At 44.2% G+C, this 19232-nt stretch overlaps 1 protein-coding gene across 1 annotated transcript; it reads left to right on the top strand.

Moving 5' to 3' along the window:
• The first annotated feature begins 12350 nt into the window (after positions 1-12350).
• Positions 12351-14662, top strand: LOC124671316 (phenolic glucoside malonyltransferase 2-like). Its single transcript, XM_047207706.1, has 2 exons — positions 12351-13019; positions 13976-14662. Exons 1-2 carry the CDS (start codon positions 12351-12353, stop codon positions 14660-14662), a joined length of 1356 nt encoding a protein of 451 aa, XP_047063662.1.
• Positions 14663-19232: the final 4570 nt, after the last annotated feature.

Consider the following 19232-nt stretch of genomic DNA (forward strand, 5'->3'; position numbering starts at 1 on the left):
AAGTGTTGGTCTCCAAGTCTTCGAATAAGACCCGAACCAAAAACCTTCCATATGGTGGGGAAACCTACCCAAGCTAGGACTCCCACCAAGGTGGGAGTTCCACCTCCCATATGGGGGGGTGGCCGGCCCCCAAAGGGGGAGTCCACTTGGGACTCCTCCCCCACTAGGGTTGGGCGGCCATGGAGGTGGAGTCCCATGTGGACTCCACCTTCCTTGGTGGTTTCTTCCGGACTATTCTAGAACCTTCTAGAACCTTCCATAGAACCTTCCGCGACATTTTATTCACATAAAATGACATCCTATATATGAATCTTATTCTCCGGACCATTCCGGAACTCCTCATGATGTCCGGGATCTCATCCGGGACTCCGAACAAATATTCGAACTCCATTCCATATTCAAGTACTACCATTTCAACATCCAACTTTAAGTGTGTCACCCTACGGTTCGTGAACTATGCGGACATGGTTGAGTACTCACTCCGACCAATAACCAATAGCGGGATCTGGAGATCCATAATGGCTCCCACATATTCAACGATGACTTAGTGATCGAATGAACCATTCACATACGATACCAATTCCTTTTGTCACGCGATATTTTACTTGTCCGAGGTTTGATCTTCGGTATTACTCCATACCTTGTTCAACCTCGTCTCCTGACAAGTACTCTTTACTCGTACCGTGGTATGTGGTCTCTTATGAACTCATTCATATGCTTGCAAGACATTAGACGACATTCCACCGAGAGGGCCCAGAGTATATCTATCCGTCATCGGGATGGACAAATCCCATCGTTGATCCATGTGCCTCAACTCATACTTTCCGGATACTTAATCCCACCTTTATAGCCACCCATTTACGCAAGTGGTGTTTGATGTAATCAAAGTACCTTTCCGATATAAGTGATTTACATGATCTCATGGTTATAAGGACTAGGTAACTATGTATCGAAAGCTTATAGCAAATAACTTAATGACGAGATCTTATGCTACGCTTAATTGGGTGTGTCCATTACATCATTCATATAATGATATAACCTTGTTATTAATAACATCCAATGTTCATGATTATGAAACTAATCATCCATTAATCAACAAGCTAGTTTAAGAGGCATACTAGGGACTTCTTGTTGTCTACATATCACACATGTACTAATGTTTCGGTTAATACAATTATAGCATGACATATAAACATTTATCATAAACATAGAGATATAAATAATAACCACTTTATTATTGCCTCTAGGGCATATCTCCTTCAGTCTCCCACTTGCACTAGAGTCAATAATCTAGATTACATTGTAATATACCTAACACCCATGGCATTTTGGTGTTGGTCATGTTTTGCCCTAGGGAGAGCTTTAGTCAACGGATCTGCTACATTCAGATCGGTGTGTACTTTGCAAATCTTTACTTCTCCATCTTCGATGTACTCGCGAATCGAGTGGTAACGCAGCTTGATATGCTTCAGCCTCTTGTGTGACCTTGGCTCTTGTGCATTGGCGATGGCACCCATGTTATCACAGTAAATGATTAATGGGTCCAATGCACTAGGAACCACACCGAGCTCTACAATGAACCTCTTCATCCATACCGCTTCTGATGAAGCCTCCGAAGCCGCTATGTACTCGATTCCGTTGAAGACTTCGCCACCGTGCACTCTGCTTCGAGCTTGCCCAGCTCATCGCAGCACCATTCAATATAAACACGTACCCGGACCGTGACTTAGAGTCATCGGGATCGGTGTTCCAACTTGCATCGGTGTAACCATTTACAACGAGCTCTTGGTCACCTCCATAACAAAGAAACATATCCTTAGTTCTTTTCAAGTACTTCAGGATATTCTTGACCGCTGTCCAAGTGTTCCATTCCCGGATCACTTTGATATCTCGCTAGTCGGACTAACGAGCATGTGCTATATCCGGTCTAGTACATAGCATGGCATACATGATAGATCCTACTCGCCGAGGCATAGGGGATATTACTCATCCTTTCTCTTTCTTCTGCCGTAGCCGGTCCTTGAGTCTTACTCAAGACCTTGCCTGGTAACATAGGTAAGAACCCTTTCTTACTTTCGTCCATTCTAAATTTCTTTAGAGCATCCCCACTCGTTGGCGCTCCCCACGCCCAAATCCGGCGAAATTTTCGTCCGGATTGGAGGAAGATTTGGCGTGGGGAGTAGTAGTTTCCCAGCCGCGTGCCCAGGCGAAGTCGACGATGCGAATTTTAAAAACGGAAACTTGACAAACTACGGCTAAAAACGGGTGAATATAGACTAAATTTAATGATATTTATTACATTACGGGAGGAGTTCATACATAGAGGCCGACTCGACTATATTTCGAATTCGGCTAGGGGAATTCAAACGCTAATTTTAAAACACGGCGCTCTACATGCCGAAATGGCGGTAGAACACCGTGTAGTCGCCGCCGTCGTCGTCGGAGCCGTCGTCGTTGGCCTTTGGCTGCGCGGCCTGGCTGCTGCTGCCCTGGCCGGCGTCTCCCCACCCCGGGGATGGCTTGTACCAGTCGTCGTCGGAGGACTCGAGGTCGACGACGGGGACAGCGACGCCGGATGGAGGTGTCACAGGACGGCGGTACCGCGCGACATCGTCGTTGGCGGTTGGAGCGGCGCGGGCGGCGAGTTGGCGTGCGGCGGCCAGGTCCAGCAGCCGCCACTGCTGCTCCGCCTCCTCGCGCTCCCGGTCGCGCCCGGCCCGGTCCGGTGCGGCGTCGTCCGCGCGCTTCTCCTCCTCCATGTCGTGCAGCGACCCGGCGATCGCCTCCGCCATCACGGCGTCCTCCGCGCGCTTCGCCTCCTCCTCGGCGAGCTGGCTTGCGGCGGCCTCTTCTTCGTCTTCTTCCGGCCGCTCGCGGCGCGGAAGGCTGTTCTCGGATGACGAGGGCGCCGCCGCTGCGCCCTTCGGTCGCCGGCGGAGACGCCGGCTCCTTCTTGACGCGCACCGGCGTCGAAGGCGACGTCGCCTCCTCCTCTTCACCGGCGCCAAGGATGACCTTGACGCCGATCCGGAAGACGACGAGCTGGCAGCCATGCGCCGTGGCTGCCAGACGCTTCCCCGACGGCGGCTCGCCGATGCCCTCGATGCCGATAGAGGGGGCATCGTGAGCACCGGGAAGTTGCCGCCCTCGATGTGCGCGAGGAAGACGACGACATTAACTCGCCGCGTGGCCGGCGAATGCAGACCGGCGGCAGGCTTTTACAGCGCGCGGAAGACGATGCGATGAGGATGACGATCGGTTTCTCTCGCCGATAAGTTGGGGCCACCAAACGCGCGGGAAGTTTCCTCGCCGTTTCGCGCGCTTTCGTTTCGTCCGAGTCCCCGAGCGCTCCCGGGGGCCGGGGATGTCGTGGGATCGCCGGATGAATTTAGGCCCAAATCCGGACGAAAACGAGGAACCGGGGGCGCGACTGGGCCGAATTACGCCGTCCGGATGGAAAAAACGCTCGCCGGGGGCCTGTTCGGGGGGACGAGTGGAGATGCTCTTAGAATCTTGTCCAGATATGTACTCTGTGATAGCCCTATTAGACGTCTTGATCTATCTCTATAAATCTTGATGCCTAATATATACGATGCTTCACCAAGGTCTTTCATTGAAAAACTATTATTCAAATAACCTTTTACATCGCTTAATAGTTCTATATCATTCCCAATTAATAATATGTCATCTACATATAATATCGGGAATGCTACGGAGCTCCCACTCACTTTCTTGTAAATACAGGCCTCTCCATGACACTCGTATAAACCCGAAGTCTTTGATCACCTTATCAAAGCGTCGGTTCCAACTTCTTGATGCTTGTTTCAGTCCATAGATTGAACGCCGAAGTTTGCATACTTTGTCAGCATTTTTAGGATCGACAAAACCTTTGGGTTGTACCATATACAACTCTTCCTCAATGTCTCCATTAAGGAACGCCGTTTTGACATCCATCCGCCAAATCTCATAATCGAAAAATGCAGCTATTGCTAACAAAATCCTCACGATTTTAGCTTCGCTACAGGTGAGAAAGTCTCATCGTAGTCAACTCCTTGAATTTGTCGGAAACCCTTTGCGACAAGTCGAGCTTTATAGACAGTAATATTACCAGCAGCATCTGTTTTTCTCTTGAAGATCCATTTATTCTCGACAGCCTTTCGGCTATCAGGTAAGTCTACCAAAGTCCATACTTTGTTATTATACATGGATCCCATTTCGGATTTCATGGCTTCTTGCCATTTGTTGGAATCTGGGCTCATCATCGCTTCTTCATACGTCGCAGGGTCCTCATCATTGTTATCCACAATCATGACATTTAGACAAGGATCATACCAATCAGGAGTGGCACGTTCCCTTGTCGATCCGCGAGGTTCGGTAGTTTCCTCGTTCGAAGTTTTATGATCATTATCATTAGCTTCCTCTCGTTGCCGATGTAGGCGGTACAGGTACAACTTCCGGTGCATCGCGCTACTCTGATCAACGAGTATAGATTCATCAATCTCATCGAGTTCTACTTTTCTTCCAGTCACTTCTTTAGTGAGAAATTCTTTCTCAAGAAAGGTTCCGTTCTTAGCAACAAATATTTTGCCTTCGGATTTGTGATAGAAAGTATACCCTATAGTTTCCTTAGGGTATCCTATGAAGACGCATTTCTCCGCTTTGGGTTCTAGCTTGTCCGGTTGTAACTTCTTTACATAGGCTTCGCAACCCCAAACTTTCAGAACGACAGACTTAGGTTTCTTATTAAACCATAATTCATACGGTGTCGTTTCTACGGATTTTGATGGTGCTCTATTTAAAGTGAATGCGGCTGTCTCTAATGCATAACTCCAAAATGATAATGGCAAATCAGTAAGAGACATCATAGATCGAACCATATCTAAGAGAGTTCGATTACGACGTTTCGGACACACCGTTTCGTTGTGGTGTTCCCGGCGGTGTCAATTGCGAAAGTATTCCGCATTTCTTTAAATGCATGCCAAACTCATAACTCAGATATTCACCTCCACGATCAGATCGTAGAAATTTGATCTTCTTGTTACGTTGATTTTCTACTTCACTTTGAAATTCCTTAAACTTCTCGAAAGTTTCGGATTTATGTTTCATGAAATAGATATACCCATATCTACTCGGATCATCTCGTGAAGGTTAGAACATAATGATAACCACCGCGCGATGCTACACTCATTGGTCCGCACACATCGGTATGTATGATTTCCAATAAGTCGGTAGCTCGCTCCATTATACCGTGAAAATGGAGTCTTAGTCATTTTTCCTATTAGACATGCTTCGCATCTATCAAGTGACTCAAAGTCAAGTGATTCAAGTAATCCATCGGTATGGAGTTTCTCCATGCGTTTCACTCCAATATGACCAAGACGACAGTGCCACATATAAGTAGAATTATCATTCAATTTAATTCGCTTAGCATCAATGTTATGTATATGCGTATCACTACTATCGAGATCTAACAGAAATAAGCCATTCTTTTGTGGTGCTCGACCATAAAAGATATTATTCATAAAAATAGAACAACCATTATTCTCAGACTTGAATGAATAACCGTCTTGCATTAAACAAGATCCGGATATAATGTTCATGCTCAACGCGGGTACAAAATAACAATTATTTAGGCTTAAAACTAATCCCGAAGGTAGATGTAGAGGAAGTGTGCCGACAACGATCACATCGACTTTGGATCCATTTCCAACGCGCATTGTCACTTCATCTTTCGGTAGTCTTCGTTTATTCTTTAGTTCCTCGTTTCGAGTTACGGATATGAGCAACCGAACCAGTATCAAATACCCAGGTACTAGAACGAGAACCGAGTGAGATAAACATCTATAACATGTATATCGGATATACCTTCTTTCTTCTTCTTGACAAGGCCGCTCTTCGGATCAGCCGGATACTTGGAGCAATTACGCTTCCAGTGTCCCTTCTCCTTGCGATAATAGCAATCAGCATCAGGCTTAGGGCCGTTCTTAGGTTTCATAGGAGGCGTGGCAGCTTTCTTGCCACCCTTCTTGAATTTTCCCTTAGACTTGCCCTGTTTCTTGAAACTAGTGGTCTTGTTGACCATCAACACTTGGTGCTCTTTCTTGATCTCAATCTCGAGCAGCTTTTAGCATGCCAAAGAGTTCGAGGTAACTCCTTGTTCATGTTCCGCATATTGTAGTTCATCACAAAGTTCTTGTAACTTGGTGGCAGTGATTGAAGGACACGATTAATCCCCGATCCTGTTAGGAATCACTATTCCCAAGTCACCGAGTTTCTTCGCATGCCCGGTCATGGCGAGCATGTGCTCACTAATGGAGCTGCCTTCTTCCATCATACGAGCTGAAGAAATGTTTCGATGCTTCATAGCATTCCACGGCCGCATGAGTCTCGAAAATAGTCTTCAACTCTTTCTTCAACTCATGAGGATCGTGGTGCTCAAAACGTTTTTGAAGATCGGATTCCAGACTGCACAGGATGGCACACTGAACTTGAGAGTACCGAGTTTTCCAAGTCTCGTAAACAGCTTTTACTTCATCGGTTTCAGTTTCTGCAGGAGGGTCACCTAGCGGTGCATCAAGCACATATTGCAGATTTCCGCCAGAGAGGAAAATCCTCACATGACGGAACCAGTCGGTGAAGTTGCTACCGTTGCTCTTAAGCTTTTCATTCTCTAGGAACTGGTTAAAATTGATTGGGGACGCCATCTCTACAACATATATTTGCAATAGTTTAGACTAAGTTTATGACAAATTGAGTTCAAATTTTAATTCAATATAATCAAAAATCTAGGTGAACTCCCACTCAAAACAATATCCCTCGCATTGTCTTAGTGATCACACGAACCAAATCCACCACACCATAGTCCGATCATCACGAGACAAGGTGTAATTTCAATGGCGAACACTCAAAGTGTTCATCATATCAATCATATGATTCATGCTCTACCTTTCGGTATCACGTGTTCCGAGACCATGTCTGTACATGCTAGGCTCGTCAAGGCCACCTTAGTATCCGCATGTGCAAAGCGGCTTGCACCCGTTGTATGCACTTGTTGATTCTATCACACCCGATCATCACGAGATGCTTCGAAACGACAAGTCTTGGCAACGGTGCTACTAAGGATGAACACTTTATTATCTTGAGATTTTAGTGAGGGATCATCTTATAATGCTACCGTCGCGATCTAAGCAAAATAAGATGCATAAAAGGATTAACATCACATGCAGTTCATATGTGATATGATATGGCCCTTTTGTCTTTGCGCCTTTGGTCTTCATCTCCAAAGCACGGACATGATCTCCATCATCTTCGGGCATGATCTCCATCATCGTCGGCGAAGCACCAAGGTCAATGGCGCCGTCTTCATGATTGTCCTCCATGTAGCAACTATTACAACTACTTTGAAATACTACTCAACATGAAATTTAAAGACAACCATAAGGCTCCTGCCGGTTGCCACAATACAATAATGATCATCTCATACATATTCATCATCACATTATGGCAATATCACATCACCAAACCCTGCAAAAACAAGTTAGACGCTCTCTAATTTGGTTTGCATATTTTACGTGGTTTAGGGTTTTCGATATAGATCTAATCTACCTACGAACATGAACCACAACGTTGATATTAATGTTGTCAATAGAAGAGTAAATTGAATCTTTACTATAGTAGGAGAGACAGACACCCGCAAAGCCTCTTATGCAATACAAGTTGCATGTCGAACGAGGAACAAGTCTCATGAACGCGGTCATGTAAAGTTAGTCCGAGCCGCTTCATCCCACTATGCCATAAAGATGCAAAGTACTCAACTAAAGATAACAAGAGCATCAACGCCCACAAAACCATTGTGTTCTACTCGTGCAACCATCTATGCATAGACACGGCTCCGATACCACCGTAGGATAACGTTGCATAGAAAACAAAAATTTTCCTACCGCGAACACGCAATCCAAGCCAAGATGCAATCTAGAAGACGGTAGCAACGAGGGGTATCGAGTCTCACCCTTGAAGATATTCCAAAGCCTACAAGATGAGGCTCTTGTTGCTGCGGTAGACGTTCACTTGCCGCTTGCAAAAGCGCGTAGAAGATCTTGATCACGATCGGTTCCGGCGCCACGAACGGGCAGCACCTCCGTACTCGGTCACACGTTCGGTTGTTGATGAAGACGACGTCCACCTCCCCGTTCCGGCGGGCAGCGGAAGTAGTAGCTCCTCTTGAATCCGACAGCACGACGGCGTGGTGTCGGTGGTGGTGGAGAAGTCCGGCGGAGCTTCGCTAAGCGTGCGGGAAGTGGAGGAGCGGGGCGGCTAGGGTTTGGGGAGAGGGGGCGCCGGCCACTATGGGGTGCGGCCACCTTGGTGGTTCTTGGGTGGCCGGCCCCCTCCCTTGGCCCCTCATTATATAGGTGGAACCCCAAGTGTTGGTCTCCAAGTCTTCGAATAAGACCCGAACCAAAAACCTTCCATATGGTGGGGAAACCTACCCAAGCTAGGACTCCCACCAAGGTGGGAGTTCCACCTCCCATATGGGGGGGGTGGCCGGCCCCCTAAGGGGGAGTCCACTTGGGACTCCTCCCCCACTAGGGTTGGCCGGCCATGGAGGTGGAGTCCCATGTGGACTCCACCTTCCTTGGTGGTTTCTTCCGGACTATTCTAGAACCTTCTAGAACCTTCCATAGAACGTTCCGCGACATTTTATTCACATAAAATGACATCCTATATATGAATCTTATTCTCCGGACCATTCCGGAACTCCTCATGATGTCCGGGATCTCATCCGGGACTCCGAACAAATATTCGAACTCCATTCCATATTCAAGTACTACCATTTCAACATCCAACTTTAAGTGTGTCACCCTACGGTTCGTGAACTATGCGGACATGGTTGAGTACTCACTCCGACCAATAACCAATAGCGGGATCTGGAGATCCATAATGGCTCCCACATATTCAACGATGACTTAGTGATCGAATGAATCATTCACATACGATACCAATTCCTTTTGTCACGCGATATTTTACTTGTCCGAGGTTTGATCTTCGGTATTACTCCATACCTTGTTCAACCTCGTCTCCTGACAAGTACTCTTTACTCGTACCGTGGTATGTGGTCTCTTATGAACTCATTCATATGCTTGCAAGACATTAGACGACATTCCACCGAGAGGGCCCGGAGTATATCTATCGGTCATCGGGATGGACAAATCCCACTTGTTGATCCATGTGCCTCAACTCATACTTTCCGGATACTTAATCCCACCTTTATAGCCACCCATTTACGCGGTGGTGTTTGATGTAATCAAAGTACCTTTCCAGATATAAGTGATTTACATGATCTCATGGTTATAAGGACTAGGTAACTATGTATCGAAAGCTTATAGCAAATAACTTAATGACGAGATCTTATGCTACGCTTAATTGGGTGTGTCCATTACATCATTCATATAATGATATAACCTTGTTATTAATAACATCCAATGTTCATGATTATGAAACTAATCATCCATTAATCAACAAGCTAGTTTAAGAGGCATACTAGGGACTTCTTGTTGTCTACATATCACACATGTACTAATGTTTCGGTTAATACAATTATAGCATGACATATAAACATTTATCATAAACATAGAGATATAAATAATAACCACTTTATTATTGCCTCTAGGGCATATCTCCTTCAGCGGCTCCAAGCCAGGGAAGAGGAGGAACATCAACAGGAATCGTCAAGCCGGCGCAATGCTGCTTGACGCCGACTACTTCAACGACGACATGACTCATTCGCCGAAGGAATTTCGGCGCCGGTTTAGGATGAACAAGGACCTGTTCTTGAAGATGGTCCACGGTGTCAGGGAGTACAACACGTACTTCATGGCCAAGAAAGATTGCACAGGTTTGTGTGGCTTCACCTTAATTCAGAAGTGCACTGCTGCAATGCGCTGACTTGCATACGGATCTCCTCCAGATACAGCCAATGACTACCTACGGATGGCAGAGTCGACATGCACATAGGCTCTCTAAAAGTTCTGGCGAGCCGTCGGTGTTTGGTAAAGACTATTTGCGAGCACCAAGAGCAGATGATACAGCTCGGATCCTGCAAAAGAATGCAACAAGAGGGTTTCCTGGGATGCTCGGAAGCATTGACTGTATGCATTGGGGCTAGAAGAATTGCCCTTTTGCTTGGCAGGGGATCTACAAGGGCCATACTGGTGAGTGCAGTGTCATTCTTGAGGCGGTGGCAGACCAGGAACTTTGGATTTGGCATGCATTTTTTGGCATGGCAGGAACAAACAATGATATCAATGTGCTGCAACGCTCTCCGGTGTTTGCAAGGCTAGCTGAGGGACAAGCTCCTGCCGTGAACTTTGAGGTAAACGTCCACGCATACAACAAGGGGTACTATCTAGCTGATGGTATCTACCCGACGTATGCTACATTTGTGAAGACAATTCCCTCTTCATCAAACGAGATGGAAGCCTATTTTGCAACATGCCAGGAAGCGGCACACAAGGATGTTGAGCGTGCTTTTGGGGTGCTTCAGCAGCGTTTTGCCATTGTCAGGTACCCTGTTCTCACTTGGTCTGAGGCACATATGTGGGAGGTGATGAACGCATGTGTGATCACCCACAATATGATCATTTAGAGCGAGCGCGACGCACCTGTGCAGGATGATAATCCATTTGATTATCAAGGGCCACTAGCTGAGGTAGAGCATGTGCCCCAAGAATTTGCTGCTTTTCTGCATATGCACAATGAAATTTGAGATGCAGGTGTCCATGCACAACTGAAGGCGGATCTAGCTGAGCATTTGTGGGCGAGGAGAGGAGCAGCCAACAATGCATGATCTTATTTCTATTTGTTTGCCTTGATGAATAATTTAAGTACTATTTGTTTGTTGGGTTGTACGAATAATTTAAGTACTATTTGTTTGTTGGTTTGTATGAATAATTTAAGTACTATTTGTTTGATTTATTGTATGAATAATTTAATTCTATTTGTGTGATTCTATGAATAAAATGTGATTGATACGTTATTTCAAAATATTGTAAAAAGAAAAGAAAAACTTGGGGGCCGCCGTTTGGGAGGCGCCGGTGTTGGAACAACGTTCCCAAATGGAGGATGCACTGCTGGTGCCCTCCATACAGCAGTGCCGGCGTCCCTGTCGGCGACTATTTGGGGGCCGCCGGTGGAGATGCTCTCAAATGCAATGTATCTATCGATCGTAGCATCCGAATTATGCCTAAATATGTTTGAATTTTAGTTCTACTGCTTGTTTCCGATGATCACTTTACCGGCAAATTTTGAAATCGACGTTTTTTGGTTCCGAATACGGATGCTGTTCTGCGCCACGCTAAAAAAACGCTCGCTTCACGCTTTTCGGAAGACTGAACTCATTTTTTTCGGTTCGGAAGAACATGGGTTCTGCTAGAGATGCTCTTAGGTGATCATGGAAGAAGAGGCCAGGGCGCTGCTAGATTGGACAAGGGACGCCGCCCTTGCAGGCCAGTCGAGCTCGTGCTTTACCCGACGGCGTCACGTTACGTGGATCAACAAAGAAGACGCCAGGGCTAGCTAGATTGGACAAGGGACGCCGCCCTTGCAGGCCAGTCGGGCTCGACGGCGTCACGTATGTGGATCAACAAAAGAAGAGGACAGGGTTAAGCTAGATTGGACAAGGAGATGCCGTCGTTACATTAAACAAGCAGTCCAAAGATCGCGTTTTAAATTAGCGAAAGTACTATCTTGGAAAGATTCGCATGGACTTTGGTGAACGAGCCCTCGTCCCCAAAATGGAACTTTGTAGCACCTGCTCCACATATAGAGTGTCAACTGTGAAGATCCACATTTCAATAACCAGCTGTGGAATCAGCCACGATCTAATTTAAAAACCTTACACGCCTGTCGCGTGACAACTTATTGTATATGACGAGATCAGAGTGATGCCACGATCTACAAGTTACGTTACACAATTAGCACAAGTTACGATACACAATTAGCAGTACTGTATATGAATCGACCCGTGAATTTTTGTACTACGGGTTTGTTTGGTTTTAGCTACAATTTGTCAAGTTAAAATGTGGCTAGTTATAAAAGTGGCTAGTCATGAAAATGTGGCTTAAAATATTGTAGCCGAACTTTGTCAAAAGTTGGCAAGAAAATTGAGACTATAACAAATGAACTATACGTGCAATAAAGTGTAGCAAATCAAAGTGAGCAAAAAACCAAGCACATGTCAACTAAACTATACCTTCCAAATTATGGCTTGACAAATTGTTGATGGAAACCAAATAGACCCTAAGGTATTATATATGAATGATCTCACACATACACACCACCATTGATCGAACATGTCTGCTGTGAGAGTCATCGACGCCAGCTACGTCTCCGTGCCGGCGACCGCCACGCCGTCGCCGGAGCCGATCAAGCTCAACGCCATGGAAGCGCAGTGGCTCACCTTCTTCCCGGTGGTGCAGCGCGTCCTCCTCTTCGACTTAGACGGCGCCGATCACACATCCCCCTTCGATACCGTCCTCGAGTGCCTCCGTTCCTCCCTCGCCGCGACACTGAGCAGCTTCGCGCCACTTGCAGGCAAGCTCGTCCACCTCAAGGACACTGGCGACGTCGGCATCAGCTGCTCCGCCACCGACGGCGTCAGGTTCGTTGTCGCAGAGTCCGACGCGGACATCCGGCGCCTCTCCGGCGACGAGGAGTACGACATAAGCGTGCTTAGGCTGCTTGTGCCGGAGGTGGACATGAGCGAGCTGCCGGTCCGCGTTCTGGCCGTGCAGGTCACGCGTTTGGACGGCGGCATGGGCATGGCGCTCGGGGTGACAGTGCACCACGCCGTCGCTGACGGGCGCTCACTCTGGGCGTTCGTGGAGGCGTGGGCGACGGCGTGTCGGGGCAACACGCCGGCCGCCGCGACGCCAACATTCGATCGCTCGCTCGTCAAACTGCCTCGTGGTGACGAGCTTGCTAGAGAGGTCTTGCAGAAGTTCGCGCCAAACTTGCCTTTGGTAAGTTTTTTTTTTGTCGCCACAGGAGGAACATGTAGCCTCTTCATCATGCTCATATTATCAACGGTTTTACTAATTCTAAGTCTTCCAGAAATCATTTTGATTAGTTCTTGGTCAGACGTTGAGATCCATGTTAAAAATTATACTTACAAAGCCGTGATTTTTTCTAGATCTACATGAATAAAATCTGTGAAACCAACTTAGGAAACCAATATTATCCCGACATATATTCAAAAAACAAAAAGAAATTATCCCGACTCAATAAACATGTTTAGTAAATTTGTATGAAAAAAAAATCTCTGTCTCTAATATTAAAATGTAGGATGTTGTTAATTCTCAGTCAACTAAAAGTTCTCAGTTTGATAAGGCTTATCAAATCTCAGTGACAACCCATATTGCAACTTGTGTCTATGACGTATCACAAAGCAAATCTAACGGTTTGAGGTATTTTTAGTTGCATCCTCGCTTGCAACTGAAAAAAAATCTCTGTTGCAACCCTACCTTCAACTTAAAAAGCTTAGTTGCAACTCACCTAGCAATTGTATGTGCACGAAGACAGTGTAGGATTTGACTTAGTACTAACTTAATTCTAAGGCTAGCTGAGAGAAGCAAACCCTTAAGATATATATACTTACAAATTTGTCAAAACATATATTATCAATGCTTTAAGTAACGGTTTTATTAATTCCCAATCGACTTCTGATCCATAGGATTGCATCCTGATTTGTGCTAGGATGAGTTGTAACCGAGATTTCTAGTCACAAATGTCGTCGGTTGCAACTAAGAAAAAATGTCTGAAACGTTCGATTATCTCGATCGTAACGTGTGCTAGTCAGGAATTCAATAACATCACATAATTAGCTTAATTCTCGTGCAACTGAGAACTAATCACACCTCTTATGACAAATCTAATGTGTTTGATGACTATGCCTAGCTTTTCTGTTTTTCACGCGCAGGCGACACTGCCGATGCCGACCACTGGAGAAACCATTAGGCCGTTCACCCGAGTCCGAGGATTCACATTGGAGAAGCAGGACATAGAACTCCTCAAGAAGCGCATCATCCATCTCTCGGAATCCAACGGGGTGTACCTACTCTCTCACCCCCTGTCCGCCTTTGCCGCCATCGCCGGGCTCGCGTGGACATGCTTCGTTCGGTGCAAGCAATTCTCCGGGGACGACGACGTGCTCTTCTTTTTCTTCGCCGACGCCCGCCGACGCCTCGACCCTCCCGTCGACGAGGCGTACACCGGCTCGTGCCTCACCGGATGCCTTGCGAGGCTCCCCGCGGGTGAACTCCAGGCCGACCATGCCCTAGTTGCTGCGGCATCGGCTGTCCAGGACGAAGTCTGCAAGATGGCCAAAGACCCCGTGGCCGGGCTGGATTTCCTGACACCGCTACTCACGGTCGACATGGACCGCCTGATGCATGTGTCGGGCTCGCCGGGATTCAAGGCATACGAGGTTGCTGACTTCGGGTGGGGAAGGCCGAGGTGGACCGAGAATGCTAGGATGAACGACGATGGTCATGTGGTGCTGATGCGTGCCAAGGACGGCCACGGGGTGCAAGTGTCAGTCTCTCTATTATTGCCGGCGCAGATGGATGAGTTCCAGGCTCAGTTCCTCAAGTTACTACAACGGTGAGAAGTTTTTAGAAAGAAGTCCATGGTAGCTACTCGCCTACTCTATCGGGTCAAATTCGAATAAGTTGTCGTCATTTTCTTCAGCTTGAATAAGTTTTTGGTTCAACTTAAATAAGGATGCAATTTACTGCATTTAGGCTCCCCTCTTTTCATCGTTTTTTATAAGAACACCACATGAGAGATGCGTGTATTTGTATTTTTTTTTGAGAATCATGACGGTTTATTGATTACTTAACATCATTACAAAGTATCACCGGAATGCACTCCGAGATAACACCAAAAGAAAGATTACTTAACATCATTACAAATTTAAGGATGAGTATTTGTGCGGAGGATGGAGTTCAATTGAACGGTAACAATAACTAGGATTAATAAAAAGTGTTATCATGTACTCAAGAGTCGTAAAGATAGTGTTAAGTAGAATATCTGGTATGGGATAGGTGAGTCGGCCATACCTTCTTCCTACCGCATATCATCCGGTGAATGGCATCGAACCACCTAGGGGAGGCTACGTGTCCCTATCGTTTGGGAAAGCAGAGAACACTCCCAAACTTGCTAAGTTCACGATGTTATGCGTCTTGGGAGGGGTAATGGTCAAGTTTCATATAACATTGGGTGGATACATGGTATCATGGGACAGGCGGCGTTGCTTGAAGCTTTAGACCCGACCGCACATGGAGGAAGTGTGAATGGATTACATGCGTATCAAAAAAGATTTTAAAAAACACTTATGGGCAAAGTAGTGCACCTTGGTAGAGTGTACAAAAGTTTGGCTTCTCATTTCTTGTCCTAAACGGAAAAGGCACCATTAAGGTAGACTTGTCAACAAAACTCTAATACTTCGGACAGAAATTGTGTTCTAGTTGTAAATAGTGCGTCGAAACATCATATGATACCATGCATTTGTTGAGTGTACGAAACCTCCATTACTTTTCTTTTTAGATCCTTAGGCCTCGTTCGGCAGGCCGGGATTCAAGTGTTTTCTCGTGTAATTTTCCATGCCAACTCTAGGTAACAACCTGAAACACCCGATGAATTGTTCAGTACACTGGTTTTGGACGGGTCAAGCCCATTAATCCCACGTGGTGCGCTAAAATAACCGTGGTTCCCACGGGGATCACAAAACGCTCCACATACCTCGCGTTTTTTGGTCGCCAAGTTTCTCGTTGCCTCGTCCATCCACGGCAGAATCGGGTATATTTTTGTGGCTGCTCCGATTAAATCATCTTTCGGTTACACCCCACCTACCCGACCTACTCCGACGGATCAGCACCTGATTCAGCTAAAAACACCTCAATCTCCAAAACACACTTGATCCACGACCCATTCACCCAAAACACTTGAAATAAAACACGCTAATCCAAGCCTGCCGAACGAGGCCTTAGTATTTAGACTTCTGGTGAAAAAAGCGTGATATATCACCAGTTTAGCGTTGCTATAAAGAATCTAAAATATTTACACTACGAAATCAATTATGAAATAGCATGCTAAATCTCGCTAAACCGCGCTAGATAGTGTGTATAGCCAGATTCCCTCCCTCGCGTTTGACCGCGAGCGCGGTTGTTTTCCTGCGCGAAGCGCTCACGCGGAGCGTGATTCAATTCCTTTCTCTGCTGTCTCTTTTTTGTCGTTTTCTGCATGCAGTTCTGCATTAATCGCACTTGCACATGCAACTCCACTAATACACATGCGGGCCATGCATATGTTATCGTTTTGTGCAATCCCTTTCACATGCAGCTATGCACATTCACCTGCCATTTCCTTTCTCACTAATTACCTGCCACATTTTTTTATCACTAATCACCTTGCACATACACATGCATATGCTGATTGCATGCTATGCACCTTTCCATGCGTAGATGGATGAATGATTGGACCGGATCATGTGCATGGTGTATTTTGCAATTCCCTTTTAATCAGTATTTTCGTACGCTAATTAATGTTTCCCTTTGAACAATTCCCTTTTTACAATTCCCTTTTGACAATTCTCTTTTTATAATTCCATTTTTTTGTTATTTTCGTACGATAATTCATTTTTTTGAATTAATTTTTATAATTCCCTTTTTCAGACTAGTGGTTTTTAGGGGGGAAATAACGGGTGGGGGATCCACTTGCAACTCAAATGAACTACCACTTGCTACTCAAATTAAGTACTATTTTAAGTTGTAAGCTAAAAAGTGGAATTTTAGTTGCAAATAAAATTTACTTTTCAGGGTTACTAGGTATTTAAATATACCGTTGATAAATACCGGGGCACCGGGTTGATAACATGTAAAAAAAGAGTCGCTAAAATATTCTAAATGAAATTTACTTTTTAGGGTTGCTAGATATTTAAATTTACCGTTGATAAATACCGGGGCACCGGATTGATAACTTGTAAAAAAAAGAGTCGATAAAATATTCTAAATGAAATTAACTTTTTAGGATTGATAGTTATTTATTTTACCGTTGACAAATAACTGGGCACCGGGTTGATTGCTTGTACACTAAAAAATAGTCGCTAAAATATTCTAAATGAAATTAGCTTTTTTTTTAGGGTTGATAGTTATTTATATTTACCGTTGATAAATAACGGGGCACCGGGTTGATAGCTTGTAAGCTACAAAATGTTGCTAAAGTATTCTAATTAAAAGTTACTTTTTAGTGTTGATAGTTATTTATATTTCCCGTTGATAAATAACGGATCACCGGGTTGATAGCTTGTAAGATTAAAAAATGTATTATAAACAAAATTTACTTTCTAGGGTTGATAGTTTTTATATTTTATCGTTGATAAATGACGGGTGGAGAGGTTGATCACTTGTGAACTAAAAAATAGTGGCAAAATATTCCAAAGGATATCAACTATTAGGGTCGGTAATTTCTCACATTTACTGTTGATAAATTACGGGTCGCCGTGTTTATAGCTTGTAAACTAAAAAAAGTCGTTAAAATATTCTAAATGAAATATTTTTTAGGGTTAGTAGTTATTTTTTGTACCATTGATAAATAAGGAGGCACCGAGTTGATAGATTGTAAATTAAAAAAGATTCGCTAAAATATTCTAAATGAAATACTTTTTATGGTTGGTAGTTATTTATATTTACCATTGATAAATAACGGGGCGCCGGGTTGATAGCTTGTAAACTAAAAAAATGGTCGCTAAAATATTCTAAGTGAAATTAACTTTTTAGGATTGATAGTTATTAATAATTACCGTTGATAAATAACGGGGCAACGAGTTGATAGCTTCTAAACTAGAAAAGAGTGCCTACAATATTCTAAATAAAATTAGCTTTTTAAGGTTGATCGGTATTTATATTCACCGTTCGGGGCAACGGGTTGATAGCTTCTAAACTAAAAAGAGTCGCTAAAATATTCTAAATAAAATTAGCTTTTTAGGGTTGGAAGTTATTTATATTTACCGTTGATAAATAACGAGGCATCGGGTTGATAGCTTGTAAACTAAAAAAATAGTCGCTAAAATATTAAAAATGAATTAGATTTTTTGGTTGGTAAGTTTTTAAGTTTACGGTTGATAAATGACGTATTTCAGGGTTGATAACTTTTAGCCCGAAAAAAAAAGTTGTCGAAACATATTAACATGGGTGCTAGTTTTGAAGATCTCGTCGAGGCGAGTTCATTAGTGAAAACGTATCTTAAAAAGTTGTCATTTGCGAGATAAAACATTTTGAATTTTAGAATTAAGAAAGATTCTCGCTGGCATCATTCTTTTTTGTCTCGTAGGGAATGCATGCAATATTTTCCATAAATAACAAATTTCGTTATACAATTGTTAGAAAAGAAAATATCGGCTAATAACATGTGAGCTAAAAAATTCATCAAAATATTTTAAATTAAATTAACTTTAGGGGTTGATAATTTTATACATTTATCGTTGATCACTCAAGTACAGAGAGGTTGATTATTCAAATAGAGAGGGTTGATAACTTTTAGCTAAAAAAAAGTTATCGAAACATATTAACATGGGTGATAGTTTTGAAGATCTTGTCGAGACGGATTCGATTGTGAAAACGAATCTTAAATCGGAGTTGCTGTTTGAGAGATAAAACATTTTAAAATTTCTAATTTGAAAAGTTTTAACGCGGACGTGAAACAGAGAAAGGAGAAGAAAGTGGTTTGCTCGCGTACGGATCATCCAGTATTTATTGTTTTGCTAGAAAGAGAAAGCGAACTCGCGCACGGTTAAATAAAAAAAAGCTGTCGGAAAGTAACCGCTGGGCAAGCTTTGAGCAAACGACCGCCAGCTAGGGTCACCCGTGTATAGCATCTATAGGTAGCCATCTCTAAATCTGATAGCATACCTTTTTTTTTTTTGGTACCAACTGTGGGAGTTGTAGATTGACTGTGGTATAGGGCTAGCCCGATGAAGGAAAGTTGACGATGTTAGATATGTAAGTGGGTCAACATTACGCTAGTGAAAAAATTAATTAACTCTTACAAAATGATGGTGTCATCGCAAAAATGGTTTATTTTATTAAATTCAAAAAATAAACCTACTTTAATATTGACTCAATTGCATCCATAGATGATATCGGGCCGCGTGCAAGATTACATGATTTTTGGTTGAA

The sequence above is a fragment of the Lolium rigidum genome, chromosome 7 (genome assembly GCF_022539505.1).
Source record: "Lolium rigidum isolate FL_2022 chromosome 7, APGP_CSIRO_Lrig_0.1, whole genome shotgun sequence".
Classification (NCBI taxonomy): Eukaryota; Viridiplantae; Streptophyta; class Magnoliopsida; order Poales; family Poaceae; genus Lolium; species Lolium rigidum.